We start from the raw sequence: 14,833 nt of genomic DNA, 5'->3' as shown, positions 1-14,833 counted from the left end.
GCTGACCTGTGTAATCAACAGGATTTAACGTGTGACTCTGAGCTGAGACATAACAGTTAGTTCATGCTCTCGGTGTCAAGCATCCTCTCTCCGGGTATTTACTATTTGTACTGTTATTTTAACAGAATAGGCATTTAAATCCTTTGTTTTTCTAGTAACTTCTAGCACAGCCCTGACATGCTTGTTAGTGCCCAGTATTTGAACAACAAATATACAATGAGTAGGGGTTAACTTTGTTCACATTCCTATAGATATCAAAGTTAATTTCATGAGACTTGAGAAACTTAAGTGAATAATTTTATTTGTATTTCATGGCTTTCTGTATAGTTCATACTCCATTCTCTAGTCTTCCCCAGAGTTTATTTATATGTGTGTGTATGTTTGTGTGCAATATAAGCAAAATACTATCAACAAAATATCTAAGGTAGTGTTTCTACATACATATAGACATGCATTATAGACCAGATTTTAACATTATGCTCTACAGGTCCCTAAAGCTGTGTTCACTCTACTGCTGGAGCTTGGATTTCCTGGATCCTTGAGCTGAGCAGGGCTGCTGTGCTTTTAGACCTGGGGCTACAGAGCAGTTGGAAGCAACATGTGTAAGAGTGAAGTCCAAGGGAATGGAGCCCAGGTGTCAGTTTGTACATCACCCTGTCCAAGTCCCTTCCACACTGTTTTCCATGATCCCCAGCTGTGCCTAAGGGCCATGAGGGCTGACATGTGTCCCTTTGCTCATCATGGTATTTGCTTTGCAGTGACCAAACAGGGAAATTGCTCCCTAAACACCCAACAAATGAACGATCCCTTGCTAGACCCCAGGGCACACACCCCTTTCTTTCAGTCAGGACCGCCTCCGTGTTTTTCCTCCCTCTCCTATAGAAAGGCAGGAAGCACCAGGGCGCTGACTGGGCATGGGAGCCTTGGTTTTTTTTTTATTTATTTATTTTATAGGCAGAAGAAGGAAAGGGAAAAGTGGGACCTCTCTTCAGCACCCCCTAGAATTTTGAAAATGTTTTGTCATTTAAATACTACATAAAGAAGTATCATTTTTAAGGCATAAATTAGGCTCAATGACCTAAAAAGGATAAATGGCTTAGGAATCTAAAGCCCAGAACACTCAAAGTTTTGGGTTAAAGAAACAGACTGAAAATGGAGCATAGTCTGTTTGTAAGTTGGACTGCACAGACCCCAATATTAATACTATAAAACTGGGTGTTACATATTTCCTATTAATAATTTTATTTTTCTGTATTACTATCAATGAGATACGCTCATAACAATATGAATAAACCATAGACTATTAATTAATACTTGGTTTACTTTTTTCTTGACTATTTCCACATAGGTTTGACATTCTTCTAAAATCCACTACCATTGCTGTCAGTACAAACTTAAAAATGAAAAACTTTCTCTTCTGAGCACAAAGAGAACATCCTGGCAGTCAGTAGCGCTGAACAACAGCTATCCCCTCATCGTGGCAGAGGCAGAATTGATCTTTCAGTGCAGCCCGAGTCAGTGCAAGCTTGCTTACATCTTTCCGTGTGTATTACTATGACCAAGGCCATTCTGAGTCAGTATGCAAGCTTGCTTACATCTTTCCATGTGTATTACTATGACCAAGGCCATTCTGAGTCAGTGTGCAAGCTTGCTTACATCTTTCCATGTGTATTACTATGACCAAGGCCATTCTGAGTCAGTGTGAGAACTTGCTTACATATTTTCGTGTATATTACTATGACCAAGGCCATTCTGAGTCAGTGTGAGAACTTGCTTACATCTTTCCGTGTGTATTACTATGACCAAGGCCATTCTGAGTCAGTGTGAGAACTTGCTTACATCTTTCCGTGTGTATTACTATGACCAAGGCCATTCTGCTCATCTGCAGAAGAATCAGGCTAGAGTAAAACCCTTTAAGAATTCACTAAGATATGACTATGTAGTGTCACATCTGTGACAAAGTCAGCTGCAGAAAAGCCACTCAGCTAAACCTCGTAACACAATCTATTGTTCCTGCTTCAAGGTGGTTTTGGATTTCATCAGCCTGGACAGGCTGAGTTCGTTTAGGGCTTCCCACGATAACAAATGTGGCCTCTTCCTAAAGGAGAGGCACGGTTCCTAGGATGGCTCTCTCTGGAGCAATCAGCACTTACTACCCATTCCCTGGAGCCAGGCCAACACAGAAGCGGCTGTCCTCTGTGTTCAGTACTGCTGCCTGCCTTCCCGCTGAGCTATGCAGCTTGTTGGGAGTGAGGAGTCAAATGTGTCATTGCGTCATCTCAAAGGTGTGCCTTTGGCTGCTGAAGTGGGGAAAGTAAACTAGGAGTCCTTTGTCTCACATCACCTGGAACCACTGCATGTCTGGTGCCTGCTAAAGGGAAGGCAAAGGCCACCTTCCTAAAAGCCCGTGAGAAGGGGATTATTGTCGCTCTGACTGAAACATCTGCTTGGTCGCTGGACTCATGATTTGTAAGAAGGGACTATGTCTGCTGCTGAATTCTAAATATTTAAAATTGGCAAAATCTTAGATAAAAGGCAATTAATATGGCAAATTGTCTTTGCAGTCATGTTCCAAGGGAAAAAAATCTTTTAACATAATGCCAATTCTTCTACTTTCTAGAGTTTATCATGGTATGTGTGGCAACGTAGACGTACATGAAATTTTCATGCTCTAGACTTAAATATATACAATTTTATTTGTCAATGAAGACAAAGGTAGAGCTATTTTGATAGTAAAAAAGAAAATGCAGATGGTCTCTTTTTTTTTTACCCTGCAAAGTAATCTCACCGCACCACAGCGTACTAGCTGAACGCAACATACAATATTCTCAACTGCTTGCCTAATATTCTTAGTTCATGAAGGTATTTGGTTTAGCATATGAAGGCCAAAGATAAAATTAAGCAGACCCATGAAAACCAGTTCATCTATTTCAAGTCCACACTGGAGGCGTCTTACCCACTGCAGCCGATGACCTTGTTGTAGAGATAGGACGGCAGGCCTTTCAGGTGGATGTTGTTGTCCACATACACGTACTGCAGTTCTCGAGAGCGACCTAAATCTGGATCAGAGAGAACAGTGCTATAATTCCTTTAGGAAGGCACCGTGTAATACACAATCATAAAAAAAACAAACCCAAATTTCTATTTTGGAAGAAAAAAATGAATGTTTAATTCTGAGTGTAAATTTATGGCAGTTGTAAGACTGGCTTTTGTGTCAAAAAACATGGTGTAGAAAACTTACTTAATCTAGACTTAATCTAAACTTACTTAATCTAGACTTTGATTTTTAAACTGGAAGATAAAATTATCAGGAGTAGAATGTTTGATTTCCTCTCACATTTTGACATTTTCTGACAATTTCAATTGTCTGTTATAGGGCCTTGTTTTCCCTTTTTCATCCACAGAAAACATCATGTAAAGTAAGGTGATAGGTCAGGCTCACAAAACTGACTGTGCCCTTCCCCAAAAAACCCTGGATTTTACTTTTATTTTATGTGTATGTATATGTTCCAGAGTGCATGTCTCGGTACTCCATGTGCAGTGACCGCAGAGGCCAGAAGAGGGCGTTGGATCCACTAGCCCTGGAGTTGTGATGCTCATGGGTCACATTGTGGGTGCTGAGAACGGACCTGCACCCTCTGGAACAGCACCGACGCTTTAACCACTGCGCCGTCTCTCTAGCCCCACTCCTTCGTGAGCGTGTGTGTGTGTGTGTGTGTGTGTGTGTGTGTGTGTGTGTGTGTGTGTGCGCGCGCGCGCGCGCGTGCGCGCATGTTTCTGCAGGTCAGAGACCGATGCCAGAAGCCTTCCCGGTCTCTCACTGAACCTAGCACCCACCAAGTTGGCTGCACTGGCTAGTCGGTGAGCTCCAGAGAGCCTCTAGCCTGCCTGCCCCCCAACCCCTCCAGCACTCAGACGGTAGGCTTGCTTCCACCACCACGCCTTGCTTTCTACTGAGCGCCGGGAATCTGCAGTCAGCTCCTCAGGTTTGTGCAGCAAGCATTTGACCCACCAAGTCATTGCCTCAGCCCTCCTTCTGCCCTTCGATGAAGATGCTTTGCTTGGCTGAACTGTAGTCAAACTCTTGAACCTTCTGTCACATCCCTCCCTCTGTACTTCCTTGTAAAATGTAGTTGTAATGAAGAGCCCTGCTAAGTCAGCTTAGCAAGAGCTATCCCTCCATGTCTGGTCGTCCTCAAGCTCCTCGTCCTCCCTCATCTCTCAGGGGATTCTGATGAAGACACTGTTAGGTCAGTATCTCCTTTACCCTCTCAGTTTCCCATCCACTGACGCTTACCCTGCTACTTGACTGTCAATTTCAATGTGCCCTCACTGTATGTGAAGCTGTCCCGATCTCTCTTCTACGACAAAACCCACAGCAGAGGCTCCTGTACCCACTCCAATGGTCTACTGTGCTCTAAAGGTGTCACCGAATACGTGTTCTCTTTAAACATTACATACGTCAAGATTCCCCATGGCTCATCTTCCCTGGGATGAGAGACTAGAGGGGGTGTTGAGGGGTGGGTAGAAGAGGGGTAGCTAGGGACCAGGTAACAGCTTGCCTAGAGACTTAGAAGCCAGGCAGACACAGGAATGGGTAACTCTCCTACAGCTGCTGGATGAGGAAGAAGTGAGACACAACCTGATCTCTAATCCAGAGGTGAGAAAGCGGACCTGAGGCCTGAGGCTCTGGAACTAGGGGCTGGGAGGTAGGCCCATCTTCTCAATGTCACTACAGTGAAAAGAGGCATGCCGGAGAGAGGCAGGAGTCACACGTCCCTAGGAGGCAGCAAGGCAACGGAGACAGGAAACGTGGGAAGGACTCCAGCTGGGGAAATGAGGAAGATCCACACGAGTCTACTCTGAAGAAACACTTTCAGGCCCCAGGGCAGGTCCTCCATGACTCCAGCATTGAGATTATACAAATATCCTATTTTTTCTTAAAATCTTCCACAAAATGTTGCTCAATAATTTAAGCATTGCCAATAATTTTACCATGGGTCTTGTTTGCAAACATCATATAGTTGTGAATGTAATGGCAATTTTTTTATCGTCATTTTTCTGGCCACATTTACTAACCGGAATTCTTCTGTAAGGAAGAGCCATCCTTTGAAAATATTTTTATTCTAGTATAGAATCACAGACCTCTCTATTGTGAAGTATAAAAATCCAATACCATCATTATTTTGTCCTGTTACACAAATGCTTCAGTCTTGGCAATTAGGAACGAATGTGGGTATGCTCTTACACTCTTTTAACAAGTCCTCATTCTTTTCTGACCATTTCAAGACATTCTGGTAATATACTGCCGGCTTGGCTCACAATTTCTCCACCAAAGCCCCGAAATTAACCCCTTCTCCAACTTCCTCTTCTTGGAGAAACCCTATCTATGAACTAGGTGTGTCTATTACTACTGAAGCATCAGCACCCGAAGATCTTGGGGCCTGGGAAATGTGCATGTACACCGACCCTCACAGATATACATCTCAGGTGCTAGACATGTCTCCAGCACAAGCTCCGAGGAGTGAGTCTACTGGGTCAGATTCTCTAGCATTGCCAATATTTCCTTCTGAGAGTATGCCCGCCTCACGTCCCTAGCACTGGGAGAGAGCATCCTCTCACCCACAGGAAGCAATTCATATCATAGTTTAAAAGTTTTGCTAATTAGGGCTAAGAAACAGAATCTCAACATGGTTTACATTGTAATTTTCTAATTGAGTGTAAGCAACACCCCTCCACCCGCCAATATTCTATAAGGCTCTTGGAATTTTTTGTCTTTTTTTTTTTTTTTTAATTTAGGCAAAGCTCCATGTCTCTGTTACACATTACAAAGATTTTCTTTCAGTTTGTCAGTTGTTATTTGACTTTGTTGATAGGTATTTTCTGGTACACAAAAAACTGCAAAACAATCCCCTCCCCTTGTATTAGGGACGCTAAGGCAGGAGTGTGTGAGTTTGAGGCCAGACTGAACTACACAGTGATTTCAAGACCTGCTTGAACATCTAGCAAGAGAATGTCCCAATAAAACAAATGCCAAAAATCAAAATATTAAAAGTTTTAAATGCAAATTCAGCAGACTTCTCCTCCTGCCTCTGGCAGCTAGGCGGCCTCCTTGTGATGCGCAGGGCTGGAGCACAGTCCTTCTGCTTCCTTTCAGCACTTGTGGGCTTTTCTTTTCCATCCCTCCCTCCCGTCTTCCCCTTTCTGTTTATATTTGTAGCCATAATTCAGTTGGAATCTATTCTTATGTTTAGCATAAAATATTTTAGCTTTAAACATTTATGTTTAGCTAGTAATTTAGTTTTCCATTTCTCAAAGCATTTTGCTTACCTTTCCACCAGAAAGGAAAGAGAAAGATCTCTAGAATGGCTTAGTGGGCAGAGGTGCTTGCTGCCCAGTCTGATGACCCGAGTGCCATCCTCCGGACCCACACAGTAGGAGAGAACCAACTCCTGCTAGTTGTTCTCTGACCTCCACATGCACCGTGACACGTGCACACAGCACGCTGCACATTAATAATAATAATAAATCGCTAAGATTATCAAAAGGAAAAACATCACTAAGTACTCCGATTCCAGACTCTAACTGTGGCCAAATCAAGCTCCGAACATGTGAAAACCACACTGAGAGGGAAAGTCAAGTGTCTGTGACATCAGCACCCACGGTACCAGCCGGCACATATGCCTGCCAAATGGCACAACACTGCCTGGTCCTTGGGCTTTATCAGGGATAAGCCTCATACGAAAAGAATCTCAAGTTTAAATCATTATTAAATCATTACGCAGCAGACTTTCAAAGTATTAAAGTATGTAATGTACCAAAAGATTGAAAACTGCTCTCTTATTGAAACAAAAAATTTTACACTTACAAAAACAGGTGAGAAAAATATCAACTGATAATACCATATTCCATTAACAATAGAAAAGGTCTCAGAATTCCACTAAAAATACCCATTTCCTCAGGATTCCTCTGACAAACATTTTTAAACACAAACAGAAATTTACAGTTTAAAGACATATAGAAAACTTTTAAAGTAAAAACTTCATTTACATATTACGAATAGGCTGCTCATAGTGGCGCACATCTTTAATCCTAGCACTTGGGAGGTAGAGGCAGGCAGATCTCTGTGAGTTCAAGGCCAGCCTGGTCTATATAGCAAGTTCCAGGCCAGCCAAGGCTATGTAGTGAGACTCTGTCTCAAAAACAAAACAAAACGAAACAAAATCATAATTATAAATGGTCTCTAATCTCAGATTTGCCTTTTGGAGCCCTGGGGTGGGGCATTCAAGGAAAGCCAAGTGAAGATTCTTGGCTTGGACTTGAGCAGCAGTAAGGCATGGAGCACACTAAGAGTTAGGAAATGTAGGGATCAGAGTCAGCCAGCCTGGGTTGAATCTTCATTCTTCTACTTAGATATGTAGACTTAGGATCTCATCTGTATAATAGGGAAAATAAAACTGTCTCCTAAGTTTGGTAAGAATGACTAGGTTTAAAAAAGATCAAGCAGGATTCTTGCTACAGAACCTTCTCTAGTATATGACAGTTATTATTCTCATTATTATTAGTAAGTGACACACTGGGAAGTGTGGCCAATTAAGAGAGAACTTTCTTTGGCATGCGGCAAGAGTACTAACCCTTTCCTATACTTTAATTGCATAGAAAGAGTTGGAGGCTACGGCCTCTGGAGATGATGATTCATCCCTTCAGGCCAAGGACACCAAATAGGACATGACAGAGGAGGTACCTCTTTGCTCTAATATACCACAGAAGCTCCTGTGCAAATTAAATGAGGTGACGTGCAGAGATCACACCACCAAGTTAAATCCACACTGACACTTGCTACTTCTTACAGAGTTTAGCCTTCTCTCCTCTCTCTGTTTTATGGGGGAAAGACAACTTGTTAATGATTTTAAAATACTGTTTGGCTTACAGTTTATCTTAGGGAGAATCTGGCCAGCACTTCCCGAGCACTTTGTAATTTATTATATATGACCTTAACAGTATGCACTAGTTTGTGCTATAGCTGAATCAAAACTAGTATCAACTGTGTTAAAATCTATTACATATTAATGCTTCTTAATATTTCCAAGTAGCGCAATCTGGGGTAGGGAGGAGGGAAGGAAGAGAGAGCGAGGGAGAGAGAGAGAAAGGGAGGAGGGAGGGAGAGAGAGAGTATGTGTGTGAGTGTATGAGAGAGAGAGAGACAGAGAAAGAGAGACAGAGACAGAGACACACACACACACACACACACACACAGAGAGAGAGAGAGAGAGAGAGAGAGAGAGAGAGAGAGAGAGAGAGAGAGAGAGAGAGAGAGAGCGCAATGACATGCTCTTAGTGTGTTTGGAGTCAGGACTGAGCCTGGATCTGGGCTCCCTACTTGGTAACTGATTCCTGATTCGGAGTCTCTTCTTTTGCTGGACAATGAGGATGATAATGGAACAGCTCACAAATCTGTGAGTCTCTGAAATTGGTGTGTATGGTGCCAAGCTCTCAGCACATCGTGGTCATTTACCTCCCTCTTCTGAGTGTACAGAGGTCAGAAAGGGAGGGTCAGAGCCTGCAGAGAGCTGGGCAGCTGTTTTAGCTGACACAGCACAGCCTGCTGGTGAGGTTGAGACAACTCAGTGTCTGGCAAGGTCCCAAGCTGAGAGGGCTGTGCTCTGGCAACCTCAGGAAAGCATGCTCTTAGCTGGCCAGAATACACTTCACTGGCAAGACTCCCAAACACAAAGGACCAGCATTTAAATAAATGAGGCTGAAGTATGAATATGTGCTGCATGGAAAAACTTTGAGACTGTCCTTATACTGTCCTACTCAGACTAACCTGGAACTCACTAAGCAGCTCAAGTTGTTGTCAATCCTCCTGCTTTAGGTACAGGCATGAGCCACTATGTCTGGCTTGGTTCCTATATTCTTTAAAATTTTTAATTTTATGATCATTAGTGTTTTGCCTGTATGCATGTCCGTGTGAGGGTGTCAGAAGCCCTGAACTGGAATTATAAGTAGGTTTGAGCTGTCATATAGGTGCTGGGAATTGAACCTGGGTCCTCTGGAAGACCTCTGGAAGGTTAAGAGCAGCCAGAGAGCTCTTAACCACTGAGCCATCTCCCCAGCCCCAGTTCTTATATTCTTAACTCAGAAAATCTTCATTAAATAATAGACTTTGGAAGAGACTATTGACTTACTAGTTAATAAGATACTGGTTTATTTTCTTTATTTGATTAATATTATTAATTCATATTAATGCACCAATACTTTATGCTAAAATAAACATCATAAAAGAACATTTCTAAAAACTTCTATGGCACCTAAGAAGCAAAGGCAGGCAGATGTCTGTGAGTTAGAGGTCAGCCTGGTCTACACAGTGAGTTCTAGGACAGCCATGGCTATGTAGAGAGACTGTCTCTTTGTTAAGTTTCAGTCTGGGAGAGATGGTCTCAAAAAAACTAAAACCAAACACACACACCACCACCATCAGAAAAAAAGCCTTGTGAAAAAGACTCAATATGTAAAACTTAGAAAGCATACAGCTATCTATCTGCCTGCCCAAAATTTAAATCCATCAATAACTTTTCAGGTGGCTTTTTTTTTTTTTTAAGTTTGTTTTTTCGAGACAGGGTTTCTCTGTGTAATAGCCCTAGCTGTCCTGGAACTTGCTCTATAGACCAGGCTAGCCTTGACTCCCAGAGAGACACCTGCCTCTGCCTCCCAAGTGCTGGAACTAAAGCATGTGCCATCACCACCCAACTTGGAGTGGCTTTTAAAAGAACTATACCACACCTCAAGTAGTTCCTTCTTTTACAGACTCACAGATCAAAGTGTGCCAAAGCTAGGAGTCCTGCACAAACCCCAGTTCTTTTCCTCTTTCAGCTTCAAGGCTCTGGCAGACGCAGTCCACATGGCTGTAGAACAAAAAGCTCCTGTGTGTTCCGACCATTGCTCTTCTAACCACACAGTATGAGCAAGCACAGAGGGATGCATGCCAGAACAGAGCGGGGTCTGTGTTTACTATACCCCGGCTAGTATAAAATTCATGTCCTCATCAAAAGAGGAATAATAAGGTCTTTTAAACAATAAGGGGGGAGCAACAGAAACCAAAGCAGCAGCTCAGAATTGGCTATTTGCAATGCTCTATCAATGTTAAACCAGCCATCATAGTTCAGTAAGCCAGATAGTCAGTCTTAATTACACCATTTCAAATACTATAAAACACAAGGCTCCCCACACAACAAGTTCAGAACATTTACAGACTATTCCAAAATGACTTTCAAATCAAGTTAAATCACCCATACAATCCCCTATGTAACAAGGACACTTCAGCCACTTTTCTAGAACAATGAATTCCTTTAGGTGCTAACCTCTTTGAACACAGACCCATGTACCAGACTCCATTACATCTTTTACACAGCCATAGTCATTCTGATCGATTCAGCTTTTACAAGATAAAATTTCAGGGTTGTCAAGATGGCTCATAAGGTAAAACACTTGCTACTACCCTGATATTCTGAATTTGATCCAAGGTCCCACATGGTAAAAGAGCACCAACTCCAGCAGGTTGTCCTCTGCGTGTGCAACACACACACACACACACAAAGAGAGAGAAATTTAACAAAACACTTTCACAGTGGATTGTAGTTTAATGAGATGCTTCCTACTCTGTAGAACATAGACGACTATTAAAATAATCAGACTACAATGGATTTGAACATTGGAAGGCTTCCTTTGCTGTCAGTTTAAACAGTCACACTCCAGGACCTCTATTTCCATTACAGGTCAAGTAATAGGAGCCATAAGCAGTAGGCTAGGTACTGAGGGAGATGCTTTGGGGCACAAAAATCAAGACACAGTCCTTACCCGTTTTTATAGTCTGATGCAAGAGCAAAAATAGCTCATACTGATTGGATATTTATGAAGACTTATGACATGCTTTTACATGTATCTTACAGAATTCTTACAATAGTGCTATGAAATGTGTTACTATTATCCTATTACTGATAATTAAATAACTTTCCCATGGTCAAGTCCATAGAACTATTAAACTGTAGAGTTGGAACTACTGCATAAGTACCTGCTCCAGCATGATGTGTGGGGACAGCTCTTTAAGTAGGGCTCATACAGAAAATCGGGATGGCGCTGCCCAGAGGAGGAAGGGTACCAAGGGAACATAGCCCAGGCATCCAACTGTGAAGTCGGAGCTGGATCTGCAGGAGACATTGCCCAGGAAACAAGCGATGAAGGAAACATCTCTTTGTTTCCTCTAAAAGACCAGAAGGCTACTAGGTAAGTTCTGACTCACAGATTTCGGGCAAACATATCAAGGGTAGGAAAATCTCCTTCAGGGAAGATCCTAGGGAGGGACATGCGCTAATGACCGCCCAGCACGGTAGAGACTTAAGGACTCAAAACAACACACTGTCCAGTGCCATGGCTGACAGCCAAAGAGCACACTGTCTCTGCTACAAGGCATCCTGAACTGTTGCTCGGTTGGACTCGGGCCCATGTGTTTTGAACTTAAGAACTTTAGAATGATGCCTGATGGAAATTCCAGATTCTTGCTTTTAAGTCAATTAACAACATCATCTGGACTCTACCACACTGCACATTCTTGTCACTATCCTGAAAAACTGTAAGCACCAGAACCAAGTTAACAAAAAGCTTTGCCGCCAGGTATCTGGCTCTAGGCTTTGCCCTCACAGCACTGAGTTTCCTAAACTTCACATCTGTCTTTCTGTGAGTGGGTGACAGCCTGTTTGCTTGTCTGAGATAGGATGTTATGTAGTCCAGGAGGCTCAGTCTCATTTTGTGACTAAGAAAGATCTCGGACTCCAAGTTCTCCTGCCTCTACCTCCCAAGTGCTGGGATTACAGACATGTGCCACCCCATCTGGCTTTGTTTTGTTTTTAATTGGTACTTTCAAGAGGACAGGGCTTGATTTTTCCATCTCAATCTCTTCCCACCCCACCAAATCCTACTCAGGCTTAGCAAAAAATACATATTTGTCCATATAAAGCTCAGCTAATCTCAGTGTGCTTTCTCATTACACACTAGCACAGAAAGTCAACATCTGGCCCATGTTTGCAGAAGTCACATTAAATAATCCCTGCTAATTCTCTAAGAAAATCTAAAGCCAGAGCAAAAGATTTGGGAGGACAATGTAGCCCTATTAGGGGACAGCAGAAAGGGACCAGACAAGGAAAATGATTTTTCATTACAAATACATCAATTATCCATTGTCTGTGCTTGCTTTCTCCTTCCCTCCCTCCCTCCCTCCTCCTTCCCTTTCTCATCCCCCCACGTGGATGGATGGACATGTGTGTGTGTGTGTGTGTGTGTGTGTGTGTGTGTGTGTGTGTGTGGTGGCCAGAGGTCAACCTGGGCCATCATTCATCAGATGCTGTCCAGCTTGTTTTCTGAGATAGGGGATCTACTGACAAAGAGCTCACCTAGTAGGCCAGGCTGCCTCCTCCTCCCTAGAGCTGGGCTTACAAGTGTGGGAACCACAACCCAGCTTTTTCACAAGGGTGCTGCAGCGGCTTGAACTCATGGGCAAGCACATAGCGTGAGTTATAGCCCTAGCCCTGAACATCATTTTCTTGAAGACTTTTGGATTCCAGAATTAAAACTTCACTCTTAAAGTAAGATCTTTATGGATTTTAATGAATAGACTAATTCTCTCATGTCTTTCCATTACTAATTTTTGGACTTTATTATAAAGGCTTTCATTGGTTTTTATTTTTATTTATTTTCTACTTTGTAATTACCTTAATTTCATTTTCAGTTTTTCATTTCATTGATACTTCTCCTTTGATTACAGACTTACCCAGTATTATTCCTACAGAATACAATTTTAGCCTCCTATTTAGGTTTTCCTTTAGAAAGCAGTTGTCACACTCTGAGGTCAATGTAGGCCTAACTCCAGTTCCTGTGACTGTCTGCTTCCACTCGAACAAATCTGCTAGCATTCCAACTTATTTAAGGCCACAAATGTGGCATTTAACTCCCACTACACAAGGGTCTCAGGCAGCAGTTCCTCAAACTGCATCCACACACGTACAGTTAAGTAGAATAGAATTGACAAGCATCTCTGAGTCTGGGATCATGAAACTTATCAACTGACACATGCATCAGAACATCACAGGGCATTCCATAATGTGGAATTTAATCATAATTCCATAATGATTAAAACACATATTTTAATCTTTTTATGTATAAGCTAAAAATTAAAAATGAAGTTATTAGTTTCAATATAGCTCTAATAGTGGTTTACAGTCTGATTAATTTTACTGTGTAGATTTAAAATAAAAAAAAAAACCCATAAATAGTAATTCCTGATTTTCTCAGCAAATAGAGAGGAAGTGGGGATAAATAAGACGCAATACAAACAGTACACACATACTACACTTGTAGTTCTCATCCTCCATCTGCAATGAGAAGGGGCTTGCTTCAGCGCTGGTTTCTAACACTCACTTGCTACATCTGGTTTTCTCTTAATAAAGTATCCAGTTCTTACAAAGCAAGCAGACAAACCCCCGACGTTCTCTTACTGTGAAGCAGACGGACAGATTGAAGCCCTCTACATGCCACAGTGTAGGAAACAGTACAGAAGCTATCACTGCATGCTAGCACTGGTCTCAACACTCACAACTTCCCAAGAGAACTGAACTTCACCACTAGACTCTCTAAGAAGTCCAGATCATTTCTCATTACGAGGCTCTACTAACTTTTGGACTTTTTCCATGATAATTTATGCAAGGCTATTTTGGAAACCTCAATGTCACATGCCAAATGTTCTTAAGAATTTACTCACTGGGGGCTAGAAAAATGACTCAGCAGTTAAGAGCACTTTCTGTTCTTGTAGAGGGCCTGTGTTCAGTTCCCAGCACCCACATGGTGGCTCACAACCATCTGTAACCCTAGTTCTAGGAAATCTAATTCCCTTGTCTGGCCTCTGAAAATACCAGGCACACATGTGGTACACATACACATACACAGGCAAAGCACACATAAAACACAAATAAATCTTTCAAAACAAATAATTCACTATTTTCAAAAATTATTTTTTACATTTATTTGTGTATGTGTGTGTATGTGTGTGTATGTGTATATGTGTGTGTGTGTGCACGTGTGTGAGCATGTATGCCAGAGCACGCACATGGAAGGACAACTTGCAGGAGTCAGGTCTTCCTTTCCACCAACGGGTCTAGGGCTCAAACTCAGGCGCTCAGGCTGGATGACAAGCACTTTTCTAGCTGAGCCACCTTGTTGACCCTCACTGTTTTCTACAGAAACATTTAACAGAGATTTGACCTGCTAAAGTCCAGTCACCTCTGTTTTCTTCTCACCCACAGAAGTTACAAGCTTTGAATTTAGTGACACAGCACTTTCAGAGGTAAAACACGCTCGTCAACAGCCAGCCCGTGCCTAGCGACCTGCCATCCTTACATCTATTATTCAACATGGAATAAGTAGAAAACATTCCCAAATAATTAGGCTGATTAATTATGCAAGGAAAGCCAGGAACACCCGGGAAAAGGCCTTTTCTCTGTAGTCCCCCGAACTCTCAGAAGCTCAGAGCGAAATCACAATTCTGTGAGCTGGTCAGTCAATCCCACTCTATCACGTCAACAGCAAAAGCACGTTTTGAGACTGCTGCTAACGTTCACAGCATTAGGCTCAAGGACCGCTCTTTTCCTCCTAGCTGATAGTGATCACTGTGAACCAAGCCTCTCTGTAGACTCATCTGCCATTCAGCTGTCGTTGTACAACAGTGACAGGAGCATCCTTTTTGATGCAGCTTTTCATCTGGGGAAGAAGACAGTCAAAGAGCCTT

The 14,833-nt window shown here is 42.4% G+C and overlaps 1 protein-coding gene across 3 annotated transcripts in view; it reads right to left on the bottom strand.

The window, feature by feature from the left end:
• The window catches only part of Lrrc28 (leucine rich repeat containing 28), a 134,706-nt gene that overhangs the window by 32,086 nt on the left and 87,787 nt on the right, over positions 1-14,833 (bottom strand). For all 3 annotated transcript variants that reach the window (XM_059273088.1, XM_059273092.1, XM_059273089.1), the window contains one exon: positions 2,957-3,059. In XM_059273088.1, coding sequence (XP_059129071.1) covers positions 2,957-3,059 — 103 coding nt within the window. The remainder of the gene's footprint in view (positions 1-2,956; positions 3,060-14,833) is intronic.

Source organism: Peromyscus eremicus, chromosome 1, assembly GCF_949786415.1.
Source record: "Peromyscus eremicus chromosome 1, PerEre_H2_v1, whole genome shotgun sequence".
Lineage (NCBI taxonomy): Eukaryota > Metazoa > Chordata > Mammalia > Rodentia > Cricetidae > Peromyscus > Peromyscus eremicus.
The sequence above is the reverse complement of the archived record's forward strand: the minus strand, read 5'-3'. Positions and strand labels throughout refer to the sequence as shown.